We start from the raw sequence: 23540 nt of genomic DNA on the forward strand, positions 1-23540 counted from the left end.
CCCTGCATGCAGACAGTGGAAACTGGCTGAAGAAAAATCATACAAAAATATTAACTAATACAAGTTATAAGCCCATGACCAGTAACTTCAGGGGGGGTCCTAGAGCCACCTGGCACCCATCTTCCAGTTCTGGGTCCTACTGCCTGCATCAGAAAGTTCACCACCTCTGTCCCCATCCTCACTTTCAGCAGACAAGCCTGTCATCCAAGGAGGCTCCCCCACGCTCCCCCAAGACATCTAGCTACCGGCCGGCATCCATACTCGGCACTTGGCCTTCTCTCTGTGTAGACAGCTCTGTGCCCCACCTAAGACGAAGCTCTCAGGTGCATGCTTGTCCTCTTGTTACCTGGCCCACCTGCCCCTCCCTCCACTCTGTTACCCATTTCATCCTTTTTATAGGATCATTTCCATCCCACAGAGTGCCAATCCCACTCTCTCTCGTCTTAAGAAATGAAAACAAACCCCACCACCACAATTGAATGCTTTCTTCTTATCCCCAGATAAGGGCTCCAGGTAAGGAGACTTTAACATGTAGTAACCTGGCCAAAGCAGAGACCTGGAGGTGGTGGCGTCGGGGTGCCTGCCCCCAAAGCCCACCCAGGCAAGACTTCCTGGGCTACAGAGGCCAGAGCAGCCCTCACTCCAGCCCACCACTCTGGTTCAAGGAGCCAAATTCAGCCATGGAAGTACTTTGCCCAGGATGTCCAGACCAGCTCTGCCATCCCTGGGCACTCCTGGGACAGCAAGAGAGGCGGTGGTTTCACGTGAGAAATGGACCTGTGTCTGCAGGGCCTGCTGGCTGCTGAGCCCATCTTGAGGAACTAGCTTGTCACACTAAGCGTGGGAGGGTAGAGGGCTGTTTCCAGACGAGCCAGCCTGTCATCCCAGTAGCATGCCAGCACGGCACAGGGAGTATGTGGCAATGGTGGCAGACAGACGGGGCTGGCCAGGGGAGCAGGAGCTGCCCGTGTAATGCACCCTAGTGCAGAGGTGACACCTTGTAAATCTCACAGACCCAGCCTGTGTGGCCCACTGTGGGGGCCCATTAACACTGCATGGTCCTCAGAGCTGGAAAATGATGATGAACGTGGCAAGCTGCCTTCCAAGGCCACGTCTCCAGAAGGGCACACTTCCTTTCCCCAATACTAACGACGTCCCTGTTCGTGCCAGGAACTCAGAACCACTTGGCAAAGGGGCTTTTCCTCCTGGGCCATCAGACACTTAACTACCTCCAGGCCTTCAACCATGCTCCCCCACCCCGCTCCCAAAGATTCTCCCAGAGCACAAGCCCATTTGGCTTTGAGACACAGGGTCAAGGTGGAATTTTCGGACCACCTGGAAAAGCACGCATCTCTGCCAAAATGCATGTTGATTCAGTCGTACTATCTCTTCCCCTTTCACAAGGGCCAGGCTGACCCACTCACTTGTCCGTCACAGCCTGCATGAACTCGTCCAGAAGGTCGTCGTAATCCTGGCCGCGCACGCGCCGGTGCTTCAGGCCGATGTACAGAGGGTCTCGGAGCAGCTCCTGCAACAGATGGCATCCGTGTCGTCGAAGGTCTGGGGTTAGTGGGAGGGAAGGGGGAGGGGAAAGGGGAGGAGCAAGCCGGCTCTTCCCCACTCCCCTGTCCTCCAGGAGGGTCTGAAGGCTAAGTCATTGCCTGAGGATGGACCCCTAGGGGCTCACACTTTAGAACCGAGGATGCTTTGAACAAGCAAGACTCTAACATAGTCTCTCATCCTCTGGCTGTGGCTCTGGGTTCATGTCAGGGTTTCTCAAAAGTGGTACTGTGGACATTTTGGCCCAGACAATTCCCCCCACCTCTCTCTCTCTTTTTTTTTTTTTTTGTTTCTGCTTTTTAGGGCCGTACCTGTGGATATGGAAGTTCCTAAGCCAGGGGTTGAATCAGAGCTGCATCTGCTGGCCTCCACCTCAGCCACAGCAACTTGGGATCCAAACATCACCTGCAACCTACACCATAGCTCACGGCAATGCTGGATCCTTAACCCACTGATCGAGTCCAGGGACTGAACTTGTGTCCTCCAGGATGCTAGTTGGGTTTGTTACCACTGAGCTATGATGGGAACTCTGACAATTCTTTGATAGAAGGGCCGACCTGCATATCAGCAGCATCTCTGGTCTCTTTCCACTAGAAGTCAGTAGCACCCCTGACTGTGACACTAAAACATGTCTGTAGACATTGCCGAAGGTCACTCTAGGGGATGAAATTGCCCCCAATTGAGAACTGCCACAGGCAACATCTGGATTAAGGCATTGGGTCTTGCCCAAAGCCACTGATCTGGACTTAAATTAGAAAGCCCTCCCCCCTCCCCTCCCTTCCATGAAAGCATTCTGAATACCTAGAGTGTGCCTGGCACTGTGCTAGGCCCAGGGAACAGAAGGATAGAATGCTACAACCAGGAATTTCCATTCAGAAAGACGCCTGCCTTAAGGCTGGCTTGTGTTAGGTGACTCCCCTGACTCTACCTCCTGCAGCTCTTTCTGTGTCTGCACTAGTCTGCAGTCTCTTCTCTGCCCCTCACACACACCCCTGCACAGAATCAGGGCTCATTCATACACAATGCACCTGCTGACCCTCCACGCCTCCTGCCCTTGGGTCCCGCAGGGGTCTGCAGGTAAGAGGTGGTCGCAGCATTCAAGGTGCTCAGGTGGCTGATGAGTAAGCAAACTCTACTACAAGCCAGAGTGACAGTCCTTTGGCACAAGCATGGCACGTGTCAACACAGAGAAGAGTGGAGTATTTCCCCCTGGGGGACGGGTGGGGATGATGACATGGAAGAAATGGTCAGGCCTTAAAAGATGCACAGATTTTGCCGGGTGGGCTGCATCCTCTGGGCTGAGAAGTCAGCACAAGGAAAGGATGGGGGCTGGAGGTAGGAGGAGGCAAAAGGACCCGGTGACCTGGTATCTTTAAGAAACAGGAGCTAATTTTATGTTTTAGGATCTTTGGAAATGATCTATTTTTGTGTCTAATTCCTCCCCCCAAGTATGTGCTCCTCGGGGTCAAGGAGCTTTGGAGTCAAGGAGCTGTGTTAGCTTCATCTGCATCTGAACTGTTCCTGCAGGATTCAGGGGTGAGGATATCATGGGGCTGCCCTCAAGGGCCTCAAAGTCAAGTCTCACCTCCACCACTGACTGGCTATGTGACCTCAGGCAAATTGCATGACCTCTAGGAGCCTTCTTCTCATCTGCCAAGTGGGGGTAAAACAGCAGCTGCACAGGTTGATTGTGATCAGGAAATAATATGTGAAAAAGCTTCGAGAATTGTGACATATGTTGTAAAGTCAAGCTTTAACTTTCATAATGTTTGTTTGCTATTGCACCAGGTTCCGCTAAAGGAGGGCAAGACACAGCGAGGTTAAACAAGCCACCAGGTCCTCCAAGAATCCCATTCAGGAGCTCCCATTGGGGCTCAATGGGTCAGCAGCATCTCGGGAAGGCTGAGATGTAGGTTTGATCCCCAGCCTGGCACAGTGGATTAAGGATCAGGCATTGCTGCAGTTGTCGCTCAGGTCTCAACTGCAGCTTGGATCTGATCCCTGGCTCAGGAGCTCCATATGCCTCGGGGTGGGAAAAATGAAAAAAAAAAAAAAAAAAAAGAAAAGAAGAATCAGGATTCAAACTCATGGCTGCCAGCTTCAGAGCCTTTGTTCTTAACCACTGAGCCATGATGCTTAGGTGGCTTTTTTGTACATCAACCAGAATTGACTTATTCTTGTGAAAGATACTGATTTAGGTCCATGTTGTCTTGATGGCGCTACAGGAGGTGGGAGGCGGGGAGAAAGGTGCAGGAGACAGAAAAGACCAAGAAATACCTGCCTTCCCAACCCCTCGCCCCTGAGGCTGGGTCCATATAATCTGAGGCGGGTTTAGCCCGTTCTCCAAGGAACCACAGGGCTACCGCAGAAAGGCAGTGGGGCCCAAACTACTTTTCTCAATCATCTCTTTACCTCCTGGGTTATGCATCCTTGAGACTGTTTAGGCCTCTGTCCTGACAGGTGTGTGTGTGTGTGTGTGTGTGTGTGTGTGTGTGTCTGTGTCTGTGTGTGTGTGTGAACAAAGGATGAAAGTAGGACATATACAATGCCTAGCCTTCCACAGGCCACCTTCAAAGTGACCATCTAAGAGCCACTCAGAGGCAGCAAACATCCAGCTAAGGGGGAACTAGGAAGTAAATGACGGCATCACAACTAGATGGACAACTAGGCAGGTGCTGAAATTGGTGGTTTTAAAGATGATGTAGCCACCTGGACAAATGTATATGAGATTATTTAAAATGAAAAAAGCAGGACAGAAATTGGCACAGATACCACGATTTCAGTGTCTGAAGCATACCAAGAGCCTGGCAAGGCATACACAACCCTGATAAAAATAGTGTAACTCTTGGCATGTGCAGAAAACATTCAGTTTTTTAGTTCCTATAGAGAGGAAAGGGTCCATGGTAAGTTGTAATTTGTCATGTTTCCAAATCACAAATTGGCTCGGGGGTGCATTAAGCAGCCAAGAGTGGGTTTCTGAGTGCTCCATATGCAGTTTCTGGGGCACGTCCAATTCTCCAATGGTACTGAAGAATTTTAGGTTTTTCTAAAAAGTCCTCAGTATATTTGCATTTAAGATGAAAGGTCAAGCCTAGTGAGGCACCACTGAGATAGAAAGGAGACTATAAGACTATGAAGATGGTAAAAAGCTCTGTGGTGGCCAGGGGTTGGGGGGTAGGAAGGAATGAATAGGCAGAGGACTTTAGGGTAGTAATAATACTCTATGATATTATGATGAGGGATACATGTCATTATACACTTGTCCAAACCCACAGAATGTATCATACCAAGAGTGAACTACACTGTACACTATGGACTTTAGGTGATAACGATGTATCGATGTAGCTTCATCAGCTGTAACAAATGTACCACTCTGGTGGGGATGCTGATAACAGAGGAGGAGGCTACGGATGTGCAGGGGGCAGGGGCGGGGGCGGGGGATATGGGAGATCTCTTTCTTTTCCCCTCAATTTTGCTATGAATCTAAAACTGCTCTGAAAAAACTTAATAAAAGAAGGTCTGCTATTTTACTTTTACAGTTAAATGTTTTCTGCCTGAACTACTTCAAAACTAAGCACACCAAACAAATGGGAAGAAAGTTTCTTTATGAAGGTGTCACAAAAATACAGCTTCTTGTACACAACTTTTAACTAATTTGCTCCTTCCGAATCAAAAGAAGTTTGATCCTTCTGTCTTACATACTCTCAGGCCCATTTTACAGATGAGGAAGGTGGAGTTCAAGAGTTTAAATTAATTGTCCCAAGCTGGGAGTTCCCACTGTGGCTCAGTGGGTTAAAAACCTGACTAGGATCCATGAGAATGCGGGTTTGATTCCTGGTCTTGCTCAGTGGGTTAAGGATCCAGCGTTGCTGCAAGCTGTGGCATAGATGGCAGATGTGGTTCAGATCTGCGTTGCTGTGGCTGTGGCATAGGCCGGCCTACAGCTCCGAGTTGACCCCTAGCCTGGGAACCTCCATATGCCACAGGTACGGCCCTAAAAGAAAAAAAAAAAAATTGCCCAAGCTCACACAGGCAGAAAGTAGCCCGACTGAATGTGACCCTTGCTTTGATGGGGTCTCATGACAATGCCCTTTCCGCCCCTCATTTAACACCGTGGGGACGAGGGAGAGTGGGGGTGACTCCCAAGGTTGGATCCATGCTATCTTGGCACCACATGGAACAAGAGTCCACATGCTGCCCTGTGTCTTGCTGAGTGATCAGTTATTAGAACGACTGCCAGCAAGGCATGGGACTAAGAACGGGCCTGGACCTTTCCTTGCAGCCTTCCTCTGTCCTGGACTTCCTCATTCAAAGGCTAAGAAGTTTTCAGCAGGCAGTACTGCCAAATAAAATACAGGATGCCCAGGAAATTGTGAATTTCAGATAGAAGATACACACACACACACATACACATTCATATATCCATACATATATGTATATACATACATATATATGTATGTATACACATATTCCAAGTATTGCATGGAACATACTTATGTTAAAAATTATTATCTATTTATCTGAAATTTAAATTTAACTGGCATCCTGCATTTTTCTTTGCTAAATCTGGACACCCTATCAAGAGAGGCAGAAGGAATCTGGAAATTGGGAGGCAGTGCCCTGCAGAGGAAAGGGCACTGCCAGGCCTGCTGGCCCTGGTCAGGATGCTTTTCCCAAGCATCCTCAGGGCGGCCTGGCTTTAGAATCCAGGGGGGTGGAATTCTCAACAGGCTAAGAACCTGACTGGTATCCATGAGGATGTGGGTTTGATCCCTGGCCTTGCTCAGGATCTTGCATTGCTGCAAGCTGTAGTGTAGGTCACACATGTGGCTGGGATCTGACGTGGCTGTGGCTCCAATTCGACCCCTAACTCCTAGTCTGGGAACTTCTATACACTGCAGGTGCAAAAAAAAAAAAAAAAAAAAAAAAAAAAAGAAAATAAAAAGAAAGAAAAAAAGAATCTAGAGGGGCTCTGGGCTTTGGAATCAGACATGCCTGGGTTTGAATTCAGGCTGTCACTTAACTGGCTCTGTGACTTTGGATACCTGGATATTTTACTTCTCTGTCCAATGGGGATAATAACGACTTCTGCTGCATAACACAAGCTCTTTGAGGAAAGAGTCCTTGTTCACCAGTGATGTTTACAGTGCTGGCACGTGGCAGACCCTTAAAATACGTCTACTGACATGAGTTGCATGAATTCTAGGACTGGGCTCAGGGGATGCTGAATTAAGAACTAGGAAAGTCTTAGAAATCACTTGGTTCATCTTCCTCCAAATGAGTTTCTGAGGCCCAGAAAGGTTAAATGAACGCCTCAAGTCGCAAAGCCAGTTTGGTGGGAGCCCCAAGAGTCTTCCCAGGAGGGACCTCCGAGCCTGCTGCTTCCCCTCAGCTAGGTAGTTACCAAGTTCCCTTTGGCACCAAGTGAGTCTGCAACTTGAACTTCAGGTTAAGGCTCTATCCAAAGCAGGTGACCTAGAACTTTCTCCTCTGCTGTGGGAGTTATGCCCTCCATGGCTGTCTGCCTGGCTCTGACTTCCTAAGGTTTTTCTTGGAGACTAAATGTCAATAAAAACAGAAGAACAGGCTTCCTCCTTTTTACTTGCTATATCACTGAGCACTTGGTTTATTTAAAACTTTTAAAAATGTTTTAGTTTATTTTTAAAATTTTGCTCACATATAGTTGATTTACGATGTGTTAATTTCTACTGTACAGAAAAGTGACTAAATTATATATGTTTATACATTATTATTTATATATTTATTGTTTATATACATTTATATTTAAATATATATTAAATATATAAATATATATATGTGAGAATATATATGCTCACTTTCTATATACTTTTCCATTTTGGTTTATCACAGGATATTGAACACAGTTCCCTGAGTTCCTCCCTGGGTTTAAGCTGGAGGAGAGATGAAAAATATTTACCTCGTATAGTAAAAGGCACATGAAGATGTTACTCAGAGAGCCTCTGGGGGTCTGGGGAGGTCAGGAGATTGGTTCCAGGGTGGACACTCCCTCCGGGTGGCAGTTATGCCCACCAGATAACTCCCTGGGAGCTTAGTTATAAGCCCAAGGGTGAGCTATGCAGATAGGGCTCCCTCCTTGGTCACATGTGTACAGAGAGTCAGCACCTCTGGTGGCATCACAGGTGAATGCTGACTATTTATTCACTGCAATAAGGACGATCTTGCCAGGAAAGAACCCTTTGATGGCCAGCTCTGTGGGTGACCTCACGCCGCCTCAGCAGCCAGTAACACCCCAGCCACCGCCTGCTAGGCTCTCTTGGTAAACTGTCCCCTCCATGTCCCCCATGAGTCATTTCCACAGGCCCTCTCAGAGCACTGCCTTGAGGGGAGACTCCATCAAGGCTCTAGACTTCTGCAGGAGAAAACCTCTAGGGCTCAGAGGCCATTTTAAAGCCAGGTCCCGAATTGCTCCCCAGAACCCTTGGCACAGATCGGGACAAGCACTGGGCCTGGACTCAAACCCAGGGAAAGCCATTTCCGCTCTGGGGCCCCTCTGCCCATGACACGAGGGGGTTGGGCGAGAAGTCTTTCTATCTCATACGTAGTGTATCTGATGTGGACCGTGGCTCCGCTGGTTGGCTGTATGCGGATGAAGGAAGATGCACAAAGCAATCCACACACAGCCACGGGGAAGGACGGCCGCCGCAGGTGCCCTGGCTCACGGGCGGGGCTCCCGCACCCACCCTTGCCCTTTGGAACTCCCCCCGGGATGGCCTCCTTCATGGGTTCACTGTTCCCCCCATATTTATAGTTCCAAACCCCCTTAGTGTCACAGGTACCGGTGACTCAGCGTGTCAGAGCTGCAGACACAGAGGTTTTCCTTCCACAGGAAACCTGGCGGGGGGTGTTTTCTTTGACTCTGACTAAAGCTCCTATTGCCTCAGGAGTTTTTTTTGTTTGTGTTTTTTGTCTTTTTAGGGCTGTACCTGCACACATGGAGGTTCCCAGGCTAGGGGTTGAATCTGAGCTGTAGCCGCCGACCTACCCCACAGCCACAGCAACGCCAGATCTGAGCCACATCTACGACCTACACCACAGCTCAGGGCCAACGCCGGATCCTTAACCCACTGAGCGAGGCCAGGGATCGAACCCACATCCTCGTGGACACTGGTCGGGTTCATTACCGCTGAGCCACGACAGGAACTCCAACCTCAGGAGTGTTATAGAGACACACATGCAGATAGTCTAGCTGTTCTGACATGAAAGCCTTCAGAGCCACATCCTCCCTGTGCTGGCACGTGAGAGGGAAGCTTCGAGGCAGGGCCTTCCTCTCCTACCTCTGTGGCTTGCTCTGGCAAGAAACATGTCCCCAGACCCTGAGGGGGAAAATTCTTGCAAACAGATTTATTTTTAGAAAAGCAGCCTAGTGTGGGAGACCCCCTAGTGAACGCATTTTAAGAGATGTGCATTATCGTCCTCCCAGTGTAGGCCTCTTTGGAACTTTCCTGAAGACCTGCCCGGCGGGAGTTCGCCTTTCTTTGTGGGGAGGGCTGTGAAAAGGGCATCGCTATGCCCTGGTTTGGTCCTGAGTGTCCGTGGGATTGTGTGAAACACCTCCTTTCCCAGTCTGCATCACTCGGTCCATGACACAAAGCCTTGGCGTCGTGGAGCAGTGTGCCATGGAGGACCAGGCAACGCTGGTGCCAGAGAGACTTGGGTTCAACTCCTGGCTCTGGCACTTAGAGCTATGGGCCTGAGGTGAGCAGTTACCATGTCTCAGCCTCACCTTCCTCATCTGTGAAATGGAGAGAACAATCCCTCTAGAGCCAGGAGAGAATGAAATGAGACTGAAATATACAAGGGCCCAGAACTAGGCCCGGCCCATTGCAGGCGCTGGCACGGGGCTTACTGGACTCGGTGAGAACTGCTTTTTCTCACGCCCAAGGGCAGGTCAGGCTGTGACACGAAAGCCTCCACAGCAGCATCCTCCCTCTTGGGTGGGGGATCCTCTGGTCCTTCCTGACAGGAGGGAGCAGCCCCAGGGGAAGCTCTCTTTCTTCTCCACCCAGAAGGGAGAGGTGATGCAGAGGCCGAAAGCCCCAGGAGGAGAAGCAGACACTTTGAGGAGATGTAACACATGAGCCATTAAAAAGATCAATTAGGTGACAGGGTTGAAACACTGACAACTAGAATGTTCCCACCCACGCCTGGCTCTCAGTTATCTCCCTCAGCCTAGCAGAGTGCCTGACACCTACCAAACACTTCACAAGCTTTTAAAAAACAAGTAAAGAGAAAGTGTTCACAGAATAATCTTCACCGAAGAAATGAGAACAAAATTAGGGGCACCTTATGATGCCAACTGGGTAAGAACTACATCCATACAGACACACAAACATGGGACGGAAGCACACAGGTAGCAGAGGGGGAGAAATGGCATTTCCTTTTTCTTTAAAAATTATGAAAAATGTTTTAAGTTACTTTAGTAAGATAAATTCTAAAAGTCAAGACATGGTCTTTTCTCATAGAGCAACAGCACCCCGGGCGGGCGGTGTGGTGGGGGGAGAGGAGGACGGCTGTGGGTTAAGCCCTCGCTCCCGGCTCTTCCAGCAGAGCTTCTTGGGCGAGTTAATCTCTCTGGGCCACAGCTTCCTCAACTATAAAAGGAAGGTGATAACTGAAGCTCCTACTGTCAGGCTTAAACCAGGTGGTCTGTGAAAAGGGCCTGGCCATGATTCCTCAGTTCCCACCATTTTTTTCTGGTGGGTTTGTTACAAATTGGGGTCAACTCTAAACATCAGCATATCATTGCTGGGGGCTGGACCTTCAATGGCAAAGGATCTAAGGCATCTGCTATTTTTTGTTGTTGTTGTTTTAAGGCCACACCTGTGGCATATGGAGGTTTCCAGGCTAGAGGGTGAATCAGAGCTATAGCTACTGGCCTACACCACAGACACAGAAATGCCAGATCTGAGCCATGTCTTCAGTCTATACCCCAGCTCATGACAATGCGGGATCCCAACCCTGAGCAAGGCCAGGGATCAAACTTGCATCCTATGGATACTAGTTGGATTCGTTTCTGCTGCACCACAACGGGAACTCCTAAGGCACCTGCTAGAGGCAGCCCAGAACCTTCCAAGGGAGGCAGCAGCCTCAGAATCAACCTAAAGTCATTCCATTTCTTGCCTAGAGCCAGATTTTAGGAGGGCTTGAGTGAAGGTCTCAATTAAATCCTGTTGGAACCCAGGAGGAGGTGACGGATGGAATAAGAACTAACACAGTTTGCTACACCTATTTTTGCATGCATGCTCCACATATATTTTTTGCAGCTGAGGAGTGATTTCAGTAAAACCCAGGCATCTGGCTGGGGAAGAGAACACAGTGCTGAGCAGACCTTGAAGATGTCTTGATGAGCAACTGTAAGGCTTGTCCTACCATCAGCCTCCCACCTCCTGTGGTGGTGGGGAGGCATATGGAGAAGAGCTTTAGAGGTAGGAGAAACCCTCTGGTCCAGACTCTTGTACCTTCTGGTCCAGACTCTTGTACTAGAAGGGGATGGTGTCTGGATGGATACAGAGACCACCTGGCTGTCAGGAGTACCGGGACCAGGGTCCCTGCTTCCCAGTCCAGCACTTTTCCCACGCCCCTGTCCTCCCTCTTCCCATTCCCACCCCTATGAGCTCCCAGCTCCCAGCTCTGAGGCCAGTTCTCTCTGCTGCTCCCTCATGTGACCAGATCTGTGATGAAGCCCAAATAAGCATCACTTTTCACTAGGGGCTACTGTGCTTGTTCTTGTTTTAAAATGGGGACATCATATGGCATCCAGAGAGGAGAGAGGCCATGCAAAGGGTCACCTCGAGTCTTGTTGAGACAGATCACTGCAGAACGCAAATAAGCATAAGCTTTTTACAAAAGGAATCAAGAATCTAAAAAATAGCCATTCCCTTTGCCTTAATATTTCCACTTCTAGGAATTTATCCTTGGGAAATCATCAGAGATGGAAAGACTGATCTGCAAGTATGGGTATCAGAGCACAGTTATATTTGCAAGAAGACTAGAAATAGCCTATGTGTCCAGGAGCAGAGGGTTTCTTATGAGAGTTATGACACCCCAGGCAGCTACGAAAACAGCACTGTGGAAGAATGGCAGTGACCTGGGAGAAAACTCAGGACATAGACACATTACATTTAAAAAGGCAAAACTAACACTGTACATGCAATACAAACCTAATTTTCTTTTTATAAATGCTCTGGGGTGGGGGAAGGCTGGAAGGAAATATCCCAAATTGTAAAAATGATCAATACTGCTTGTATGACTGATAATTTATTTTTAACACGTCTCTGGATTTTTCTTCTTATTTTTTCTTTTTAGGGCCACACCTGAAGCACATGGAAGTTCCCAGGCTAGGTGTCAAATCAGAGCTGCAGCTGCTGGCCTGCACCACAGCCACAGCCACATAGGATCTGAGCCACACCTGAGACCCACACCACAGCTCATGGCAACACCAGATCCTTAACCCACTGAGCAGGGCCAGGGATGGAACCCAAATCCTCACAGACACCATGTCAGTTCTCAAACCTCTGAGCCACCACAGGAACGCCCAGGTTTTTCTCAATTTTTTGGAAGACGAACATACACTGATTTTAAACCCAGAGATAAATGTCATGGATGCCAGCCGGATTCTTAACCCATTGAGCCGCAATAGGAACTGAGATAACTGTCATTAAGAAGCAATTCTTGGGTATTTTTTTGAGTTCTCTGACACAGAGACACAGAGCTGAGAACTGCAGACAGGCTCAAATACCATGTCCCAGGGTGGTGGTACCCAGAGCAGACAAACTCTTGGCTGGGGCCTGAGCTCCTTAAATCCTCAACCACATGTAAGGTGGCCAGTGGCTCTCAGCCACAGCTCGGGGGAGTTTCTCTCCCTGGGTTAGCAGGATGCTCTTCCAGACATGGCAGCCCTTGGCCCTGGTGCTTTGAGTTTTCATCCTTTTACAGAGGGAGCTTCCCTCTAAAACGCTGAAAAAAACACAGCCCAGCAGCCACTCCCACCTCGATGGCTTTCTCCACAAATGGATCAGAGAAAAGCCCTAAAGGCAATGGAGCTGCCTGGGGTTGCCTAATAACGAAGTGCAGAAGGTCCGAGCAGGGGTCAAGGTGGCAGGAGGTAGAGGACCAAGGACCAGGGAGGAGCGAGGTCCTCAGGTCACAACCATGTAGGGCAAGTGCCCTGGCGAAGGGGACCCCAGAAAGAAATGGCCCCATGCTGTGCAGATAGAACCACCGCACAAAGGTGCTCTCCCCACCCCATCCCAGCCGCCACCCTCGGGCTCCTGGCTCCAGCATTACCTCGTTGTTGGTGCCGACGTCCAGCAGGACAGGGAGGCACTGCCGAGGGTTGACGCCTCCACACGCCGTGTACAGGGCCAGCTTGCCCACGGGGATGCCCATGCCGTAGCAGCCCAGGTCTCCCAGGCCCAGGATGCGCTCCCCATCGGTCACCACCACAGCCTGCAAGACAAAGCAGGATGCCATCAATTGGGACGGCGCCTCCGGCGACAAAGTGCAATACATCAGGCCTGACAACCAGACGCCCGCTGCCTCTGCTGGGGGTAAAACGGCTTTGTCTGGGACAAGGCCAAAGGATTCCCTCAACTGCAGCTGGCAGGGCCTTCCTCACCACCCCCTCCTCTTCCTGGCAGGGCTGGTGAGAAACCCCACCAAGGTGAGATGATGGAAAGACACCTGCCTGCATTCTGAGGTCTGGGGTGGAGATGGCAGGAAGAGCTGAGGTGGGGGGACCCCATCTGGTCACTCTCCCTCAAGAAACTAAGCAGACGAGCTCTGCATGAGAATTGTGAGGAGGAGTGGTGGATGGCGAGGGAAGGACAGAAGGAAAGGAGATAATAACGCAAGCGTTCCTGCTGCTACTACAGCCCTGGGGTTTAGACGCCAAAGTAAGAGCTCCATGGCCTGCCCCTGGGTATAATCGATCCAGTTTGCAAAGGACAGAGCTCCTTGTGAAATCCGCTCGCATCACTGTTTCCCACGAAACCAGGAGGGTTCTCAAGCTGCATGGGGATCATCTTTGTGTTTTGGCAAATAATCAGTGAAGGCGTGCTTGGACCAGACATAGCGCTAGTTCAAGGCTAACCTACTGTGAATGAACAGATGCTGATGGCGCTTGATGGTGATGACAGAAATATGACGCTGATGGCTCGTCACTGACTCATTCATTGATTTAACATATCTCGATAAAAATCACTACTTTGCAAAAGACACGGTGCCAAATCCTGGGGAAGGAGCTTCAGTTTGCTCATCTGTTAAGAACAAGAACGCAAGGACCCAGCCCTTTAAAGGACTAATGGGCAAAAGAGAGATGGAACATAAATATTCATAATGACTCTTGGGGGCGTGTGAGCGCAGCTGAAGGGCAGCAGAGATTGAGAGAAGGGAGAGGCACTGCCTGTAGGGTGACCCTTCTTAGATGAGGAGGAACGTGTGCCAGGCCCTGGGCAGAGGGAGACTGTCCATCAGGGGCATGGCTGGGGAGAAGAGCATTTGATACAGAAGGAAATTAAGGCCCAGGGTAGAAGTGGGGGGAGGTGGGCTATGTGTGGGGATTCAGGTCCCACAAAAGGAGAGACTAGGAAGTCAACCAGGAGTCAGACTGTGAGGGGCCCTGAGCATCAGGCCAAGGAGAACCCCTCAGAGCAAGAGTTCAGGGGTTCCCAGGTCATCCTGACCTGCTCACCAGCACCAGTTTCCTCCACCTCTAAAGGTGTGGAATTGATGGGGTCAGTCACCCCCCCCCCACGGGAGCCAGCTTTGGGCCAAGATTTAGGACCAGCCCTGAACCAAAGATGTGCCAGTTGGCTCCAAGCATGGGGCCCAAGGGCAGCATAGGGGTCAGTTTAATCCATGCAGGAACAATGATGGGCGCTGAGGAGAAGAAGATGAAGACCCACCCCTTCCGGGAAGGGTTTATGATCCAGAACCCACTGGCTCCGTGGAATCTTCTCTCTCTCTCCAGGGATGAGAGTGCTCAGGGCTGTGCTGTCTTTCAGTCAAAATAGGTATAGAGATTCTTGATTTTTTTTGTGTGTGTGTGTCTTTTTTATGACTGCATCCTTGGCATGTGGAAGTTCCCAGGCTCGGGGTCGAATTGGGGCTACAGCTGCCAGCCTACACCACAGCCACAGCAATGCCAGGTCTGAGCCGCGTCTGTGACCTACACCACACCTCACTGCAATGCCAGATTCTTAACCCACTAAGCAAGGCCAGGGATCGAACCTGCATTCTCATGGATGCTAGTCAGATTTGTTTCTGCTGAGCCACAACGGGCACTACCAGGTGCAGAGATTCTTAAAGACACTCTTCTGGGAGTTCTCATTGTGGCTCAGTGGGTTAAGGACTCCATGTAGTCTCCATGAGGATGCAGTTCGATCCCTGGCCTCATTCAGTGGGTTAAGGATCTGGTATTGCCACAAGCTGTGGTGTAGGTCACAGATGCGGCTCAGATCTTGCCTTGCTGTGGCTGTGGTGTAGGTCTCAGCTGCAGCTCTGATTTGACCCCTGGCCTGGGAACTTCCATATATGGCAGGTGGCAGTAAAAAGATAAACAAAAACATCCATCCTTCCACTGCTGGAAAGGGGGTCTGGAAAGTGCAGTGGGTCATGGAGATCATGCTGTCCCCCTTAGACTGGTCCACTGCCTCTACGGCGTGTGCCTCAGACCCACGTCTCACCTGGTTCCCCCACTCAACCTCCAAAGCCTGGCCCTGGCAGGGAGGCAGGTCTGGGATTGTTATCCCTGTTTCACAGCTGAGCAAACAGAAGCTCCTGGACCTTCATGTTCTATACATATTTGTTAAGTATCAGCCACATGCCAGGCACTGCACTGGATGTTTCCACGTCAGTTATCTTAGAAACATTAGATGACTTGCCAAGGGCACCTTGCTCGTGTGAGTGGCAAGTCAGGATTCTCATCAGCCTTGGGGTTCCTGGTTCAGAGTTCCTTTGATCACCCCGCTTGGCTGGGAAAACGCACTTGTGCTCTTGGCAAAGCCCGGCCCTGCCTCGGTGCCACCCACCACATGGCTTGCCTCTGACCTCCTCCTGGCAGTTCTCCTTGGGGAAGTGTGTGCCCTCATGCCCCCCCCACCCAGGTGCCCAAACTCTGGGCCTTTCTCCACCATCTCGCCTAACCAAAGCTTCCTCCTTCTGGCTCCCCTTCTCTTAGAATCTCCCTCTGCTGAGGGGCGGTGAGTGACAGTTTGACAGAGGGAATCACGTGCTGCTCCAGGGTGTCATCCTGACAATTCAGGAGCCTTTCAAGATGGCAGCGGGGCTCTGCAGGGCCGCCCTCCCAGCCTGGAAATGTCCTGGGCACCCTTCTGCACACCAGACTCCTCTGAGGGCTGTCTCACCACCTCAATCTCATTGTGCCAACAATTGGGTTATTGCAACAGCTTCACAACCAACTAACGGCCCATAAGATAGAGCCCAAAAGGCTTAGCTCCTTAGTGACAAAGACCCAAGATACCCTCTGGCACTTCCTGCCGGTTACTCATCTACACATACTCGCCCACTCTAACCAAACTGGCCTCTTCGCTCCTGCCAGACACAGTCTGAATTCACCTGTAATCTCTAGCTGCTCAGCCTCTGTGTTCCTCTCTTCCTCTTTCTCCAGCGGTGCAAATCCTGCCCGTTACAACTCAGGGTGATTCCTCCTAACACTTGCTGTCTCTGCCACGCATCTGCCTGCTCATCGTTCTGTCTGCCTGCCTCCTGCAAACATTTATGAAGCACCTACTGCTTGCCAAGCCCTGCGTAAGGTGCAACTTAAAAATCTGATGGTGACCGCACTTGGGTTTTTATTTAACATTTTAAAAAATGAACATTTTAATCCCACCAAACAGTCTAAAGGGGAATGGAAGGGGTGTTGGGGTCTGATAACCAGTATTTGGATCTAGGCTCCTTGTTAATGCACCAGTTGTGATCTTGGGTCAATAGATAACTTTTCTGAGTTTTAATTTTCCATAAAATGGGAACAATAATAATATCCAACTTATCCAGTTCTTATAAAGATGAAATAGAATAATAGATGCCTGTATGTATGTATGTATGTATGTCTTTTGCCCTTTTAGGGCAGCACCCACGGCATATGGAGGTTCCCAGGCTAGGGGTCTATTTGGAGCTGTAGCTGCCGGCCACAGCCACAGCCACAGCCACAGCAGATCTGAACCTCATCTGTGACCTACACCACAGCTCATGGCAATGCCAGATCCTTAACCCACTGAGTGAGGACAGGGTTCGAACCTGAAACCGATGGCTCCTAGTCGGATTTGTTTCTGCTGCGCCACAATGGGAACTCCATTTTTTTTTTTTTTTAATAAATGCCTCCTTTTAACCAACTGCCTTGTATAAAGTAAGTGATCAGCAAATGATCACATCTCTTATAATCATATGGACGATTATTATTTTGGGAAAAGATTAAAACTTAGAATTATTAATTGTTTCATCTCTCTTTAGTTTAGCATTACCACACAAGGGCCATGCAATAATTATCTGCTTTTTAAAATTTTATTTATTGGAGTTCCCACTGTAGCTCAATGGTTAATGAATCCGACTAGGAACCATGAGGTTGTGGGTTTGATCCCTGGCCTTGCTCAGTGGGTTGGGGATCCGGCGTTGCCATGAGCTGTGGTGTAGACTGCAGACGCGTCTTGGATCTCTCATTGCTGTGGCTCTGGCGTAGGCTGGCGGCTACAGCTCTGATTAGACCCCTAGCCTGGGAACCTCCATGTGCCACGGGAGCGGCCCTCAAGAAAGGCAAAAAGACAAAAAAAAAAAAAAAAAAAAAAAAAAAAGCAGTAGGGATCAAAAGGCTGAAGGCAAACGTGAGCAGCAGCCTGGCATTTCAGAGCCCAGCAATAGCTACCAGGGAACTACGGGCTCTCAGTTCCCCTGTTTAGATGCCTTTACAGCTGTAACCCCTCAGATGACTAGGAAGAGATTCAGAGGCTCTGAGGATCATGCCCCCTTGCTTGCTCTGGCTCTGGTCTCCTCGGACATGGAGCTCAGGCGTGGGCTGTCCACAGCACAGGGAGGCCCTCTCCTTCCTGAGCACCCCTCCTCCTCTCCTCCTCCCCTTTTCTCGATCCACAACGTAAATCATGCACAGTACTGAGTTTCAAATCTTGGTTCCACCCTTCACATGCAAAGAACCTAAGGTCTCGGCATCCTTGTCTGTAAAGTAGGGGTAATAATAATCCCTGCCTCTTAGAGGGTGGTCGGGAGGAGTCAGCGAGTTGATCTGTGCAAAGCACTCAGCAGAATGCTGCCGAGGCGGATACGGCGCTCTGCGCCATCCCCCCGTTAGGAATAAAGGGGTTATTCCCCCGGCTTTGCCCTCCGCTCGCAGCCCCCCTTGGGAATCTCCTGTACTGAAGAGAGCCACCTTGGCCAAAGGCACACCCGGCCCCCAGGGCAGGAGGCTGCAGCCAATGCCTGATGGATGCAGGGGTATCAAGGCCCAGCTCCCGCGGCTCAACTCAACTCGGATGCCTCTGAAGGGCCATCCCCATTCCAGAGCCTCCTCACGCGCTCGACTGCATCTTCCTGGGCTCCCCACTCAGCTCGGCCTCTCTCCCTTCTCTGTTCTGCTTCCTTCCCTTCTAGAGGTGTTGATTCCCGTCTCCACGTCAGAGAACAGTTCCCAGGAAACCCAACTTCTGACATGAGCACAGCGTGGGGTTTAACCCACAGGGGCATGCGCATGGCAGGCAGGCACTTGGCACTGGCATCTGGTCCAAGTTTAAGGGTGTGTGTGGTTGGGGCCCGGTGGGGGACGCTCCCTTGTCCCCATTACTCTCTCCTCTCGGTATGTCCTCCCCCAAAGCTGTCGGGACGGGGGTGAGGGAGAGATTTAGGAGCTTGGGAAAGCTGTTGGGGAGGAGGGCTGCTCTGAGCTGAGCCTAACTCCCCGTTCCGGGCAATGGCCTCTGTGGGAAAGAGTCAGAAAGCCCTTCCCACTCCCCTTTGGGATTTACATCAGGCGCTCTGGGCAGGCCAGGCTGCCCCCTCCTCTGAACAAGAGGGGCCCACAAAACTTCCTGGTCCCCCCAGCCCTGGGCTTTGGCTTCACCTCCCTCACAGCCTCCTCCTCTTACGTCTCGGTGTGCGGTTCTGCTTTCTGGCTGGGAAACCACAGAACGTCATCTTTTATCTTCTGAGTTGATTAAGAAGCTTCTCTGAACCAGCCCTCCCCTCCAGCCAAGCAGCAAACAACACAGAGATACCTGTGCCTTGAGAAACTCTGCCTCCCCTACTCAGCAGCTGGAGAAGGAGCGCCCTGGCAGAGGGCTCCGGGTGGTAGCAACAATCACTCGTGGGTGGTCTTGGGCATCGCCTAACATGGGCTTGCTCACCTGAGAAAACACCCCCCCCCACCATCTGTTCCCCAGGACCCACCTGTGGGGCTTTGGAAGCACTCCCTGCTCCACTCTGACCACAGTGACTGTGAGAATCCAATGAAATCATGAAAAGGAAACCAGAGAACCATGAAAGGGCTAATGAGCAGAGATTCCCTACCTGGACGAGGAGACCTCTTCATCTCCTCTTTCAATGACAACTGGAGAAAACACACCAGTGAACAAGACTGTAGCTTAAAATACTCAAAATCTTTGAAAGCATAGCTCTGGAGTGAGAGGAAACATCTCTCCAGAAAAAGGCTGGTGATGGGGCAGGGTGGGCACTGGGGTAGGCTGCGGGCAGCCTGATCAGTCCTAATTGACTTGTACAGGTGCCAAACCAAGGGCCCAATATTCAGAGCTCCTGGTTTTTAAACATTTTTTAAACTTTTTTTTTTTTCAAATGAAGTCTCCTAATTTTAAAATGTTGTCTACGAACACAAAACTTTCAAAAATCACTGAAGCCAAATCAAACATGCGTTGGGGCCAAATCGCCTGGCTGCCCTTCTGCGGTCTGCCGTTCCCAGGCAAGGGAACCCCCTCCCTCAGCTGCCCTGAGGCCTCTGCAGTCTCTTCCCCGCACTGCTGTGTGTGCTTCCGCAGCCTCGTCCACCTCCAGCAATGACCATGTCCATTCAAGGGCCCTTCAATGCTGCACAGACTTTATCAGAGTTAATCCTCACGTGTGCCTACTGTGAGATCAGAGCAGTTTTCTGCACACACAGCAGGTAAATGGAAGATTCAAGACCAGACCCCAGGTCTGTCTGATTGCAAAGCCAGAGCTGATTCTTCCACACAGTTTCTGAGACTGACCTCTAGGTTTCTCCAAAGTGAAACAGGAGTGAAGCGTGGAAGGGACCCTCTGTCCCCTCTGGGGTACCACAGGGTGAGTGGTCAGCCAGTCACCCCATTTGCTCCTGGTCCTGGTCCCCTCTCTTTGACAGCACAGACACAGTCTACTTTAATTGTTTTTGGATCAGTCTCTAAACTGGACTGCAAAGTCCTTGAGGTCTGGCCTGATACCTTCTTTCCCCCCGAGCCCCCAGGGGGTTCTACAGAATGGATGTTTACTCAAGGGCCACTGCACATGATGGAATTAGGTGCAGGGCCCACATCTACTCGCTGAACTTAGGCTCTTCCAGAGATGCCTCGCTTTGTGTGAGGCCCGCTCAAGCCCCACCCCTTCCAGGGTGACCCCAGAGCCCGCGTTCCTCTTCCTTCAACATCACAGCAGTTGCTGTTTCTACAGCTCTGGTAAGTGACGCTTAGAACTTCGAAGATTCTCCGTGGAGGTTGGGTGAAGTCAATGGATATTTGGAGGAGGTTCTACTGTGAATTCGTATCTTGATTTCCTAACTGGAGCAAAACAGTTTGGGGGTCAGGGTCTGTGTTTTTCTCTCTTTCTCTCTCTCTTTTTTTTTTTTTTTGTTTGTTTGCTTTTTTAGGGCTGCACCTGTGACATATGGAGGTTCCCAGGTTAGGGGCTGAAATGGACCTGTAGCTACCAGCCTACACCACAACCACAGCAACACCAGATCGGAGCCATGTCTGTGACTTATATTGCAGATCATGGCAACGCCGGATCCTTAACCCACTGAGTGGCGCCAGGGATCAAACCTGCATCCTCATGGTTACTAGTCAGCTTTGCAACCACCGAGGCACAACAGGAATTCTGAGGGTCTATGTTTTTCTCATTCTGCATTCCTCAATGAGGAGCCCTGGGTGCAATTTTCTAGGTTATGCCCTGCCTAGAGGAGGGATGGAAAGCTGAAATCCAGTCCACGAGCCCTCTCCAAGGCCCTGAGCCCGCCTGGAGGGAGGGTGCCTCTTTCTTACTGGTTAAAAGGCATGTCTTGCCGTCTTTCTTTTTAAATCCCTGTTGCTCACACAGAGGCACTGCGATGTTAGCGCAGACACCCTCTCCCTGCTCCCGGCACGGGACCTGGTACCTAGAAGATGCTTATCACGTCCATTGACTGAGTTCATTCAACTCAGCAAGCATCTACTGAGCGCCTACGGTGGACAAGTTTCAGCACGGTGGAACTGTCCAGAAAGATAGTCCAGGACCTCAGAGCATGTCCACACAGGGCAGGCTAGAGTTAACTTCCCATCAAGTGAGCTGGCTTCCCTCAGTGTGCTCAAGATTTTATTACAGATTTATCCTAGACACACCCTGGAGCCTTGCTTCTTCTGGGATTGGTGTGCCCAGAGTCTAAGCAGGTATGAGACACAGAGGCCACATCACACTCACACAGAGATGTAGGCATTGAGCTCTTCATGGAGGCCAGGACTGGAGTCCAAGGGCCTGGGCTGTGGCTTGGGCCTGGGTCCTAAGAGCCAAGGTCCTCTCCTATTGGTGTGGTTCTGAGTGCCACCACGACCCCAAGAGGGCCTGAAGGAGGTGGGGCAAAAAGAGAGGTGGGTACAGAGAAGCTGCACTCAGGGTGCCTGGTGGAGGGAGGTGGCCCAGGGAACTGGCAGGGACGGAGGGAGGGAGGGCCTGAGAGCAAAGGACAGGTGGAGTGTCCCAGCCTCCCAGCCTCACCCCGAGAGCTGCATGTCCTGGGCTGGGCCAGCTCCAACCCCTCGCCTGCTCCTGTGCCAGAAATGCCCTTACCAGGCAGCCAGCGGAGGCTCTGTATTTTGGCTTCACCCATTTTGTCTGCAGAAGTGACAATGATCTAAGATGCCAGAGCCCCTCAAACTCTTCCAGAGAAGTCCATCCCCATGACAGGAGGAGGTCTGGGGACGTGCCTGAGGCTGACAGGTTTCTACAAAGCTGCACCAATTTCGCCTTCTAACCCTACCCATACCCCTAACCCTACCCCAACCCTGTTTGTTATGCAAAATCAATGTTTTCTCCTTAAATGTTTTGAGGAAAATTGATGCTCCAGGAAAAAGTGCAGGTTCATGTGGTCAGTCTGTATACACCTCCCTATGCCCAAGTCTCTGCCCAACACGTGCACTGCTGTGTACACAGTAGTGTGTACAGGCTGACATGTTTTTGTTTGTTTGTTTGTTTTTTAATGAGAGTTGCAATGTTTATTTCAGGTCCTCTCTTTTTGTTTTTCTTTTTTGTCACACCTGCAGCATGTAGAAGTTCCCTGTGCCAGATATCGAACCCGCGCCATGGCAGCGACCAGAGCCACAGCTGTGAAAATGCAGGAGTCTTAACATGCTATGCCATCAGAGAACTCCCAGGTGTGACACTTTTTTTTTTTTTTTTTGGTGCAGAATACCCCTGCCCTCTGTCCTAGTCTCTCCAATGCTCGACTGTCCCAACTCTAGCCCTCATTTCAAGGCCTGGCTCCAATGCCACCACTCCCATGAAGTCCTCCCAGATTTCCCTCAGGCTAAAAGTAATCTCTGCCCCTTTAACACCCCCAGCTCTTTCTGCGTGCCTGATCAAGTTCCACCAGTTAATCTTGTGTGTCTCTATTTTATTTTCCTCATGAAAAGTCAGCTACTTGAGAAGAGGGTCTATATCTGATCTTCCTCTGCATCTGCTATGGAAACTGGCAGTGCATATTCAGCAGGTACTCAATACATGCACTACTACTACTATTAATAATGATAATAAAGGACAAGTTCACTGGGTGCCTGGTTAATGCAAACCTTTACTCCGTGCTTGGCTGGCAGTGGTCTGTGCTCTGGGCCTTGGGAAGGGATGCAGTGTCTTGCCTTCAGTGTTGTAATGGCCCATTTTTAGCTGAGAATGTCTCTAGTCCAGGCTGAAGGATTCATCCAACAACAGAGGAACAGCAAAGAAAGTAGGATCGTACCTTAATATCATCTTCTGGCCAAGAGTTCAGCATTGTTGGAAGATGGCCCTTGTCATGAATGGTGATAAAGAGCCCACTAGGAAAAACAAAACACACACACAGAGAAACCAGTCAGACTAGGAACAGGGCAGAGATCACAAGTACTGTGTATCATTGCATCACTTAATTTTGACCAGAGACCTAGTTCAAAGGGGTCCCAGAGCCTCAACAGTTTAGGAAGCCTTGCTCTGTTATTTTTTTCCAATTGCTCCCCTTCACCAGGCAAGGGGTCCCTGGACCTGAAGGCTGTACTCACCCGGAGCCTGTGTCCCCAGAGCCTGTACCCTCCTTCCTCCCTCTGGACCAGGCACACAGGACCCCAGAACTCTCTGAGTGGCCCCAGCGCTGCTTTCAAGGGGTGTGTAGGCATCTCCTCTAGGTCCCTCCTTCTAAGCACAGACCACACTGTGGGGGTGGGTTGGGGTCCCGAAGCCCAGGGCGATGACTGGAACTTGGACCCGTGGCTTGTAATGTCCAGACACACGTACATATGGCCCCTTGCAGTGGGGGATGGAGCTGGGGATAGGAAGGGGGTGGGCTGCCAGCTATGAACCAGTTTTAGAGTCTGCGCATCCTAGATTCCGACTTGGCTTTCCAGACCATCATGGAGGTCTATTTGTAAAGGCAGGAGGATGAAACATATTTTACTTAACAGTTTATTAGCTTGACTTAGAACTTTTACTGTGTAGACCTAAGTATGTGGGTC

At 50.4% G+C, this 23540-nt stretch overlaps 1 protein-coding gene across 10 annotated transcripts in view; it reads right to left on the bottom strand.

The window, feature by feature from the left end:
- The window catches only part of ME3 (malic enzyme 3), a 316923-nt gene that overhangs the window by 43632 nt on the left and 249751 nt on the right, over nt 1-23540 (bottom strand). For all 10 annotated transcript variants that reach the window (XM_084974338.1, XM_084974331.1, XM_084974339.1 and 7 more), the window contains 3 exon segments: nt 22796-22871; nt 12889-13050; nt 1425-1528 (listed from right to left, as the gene is read on the bottom strand). In XM_084974338.1, coding sequence (XP_084830464.1) covers nt 1425-1528; nt 12889-13050; nt 22796-22871 — 342 coding nt within the window.

Source organism: Sus scrofa, chromosome 9 (assembly GCF_054392235.1).
Source record: "Sus scrofa isolate SSC_HxYL_T2T_F1_AM1 chromosome 9, Sscrofa_HxYL_maternal_Yorkshire_Landrace_v2.0, whole genome shotgun sequence".
Taxonomy (NCBI): Eukaryota; Metazoa; Chordata; class Mammalia; order Artiodactyla; family Suidae; genus Sus; species Sus scrofa.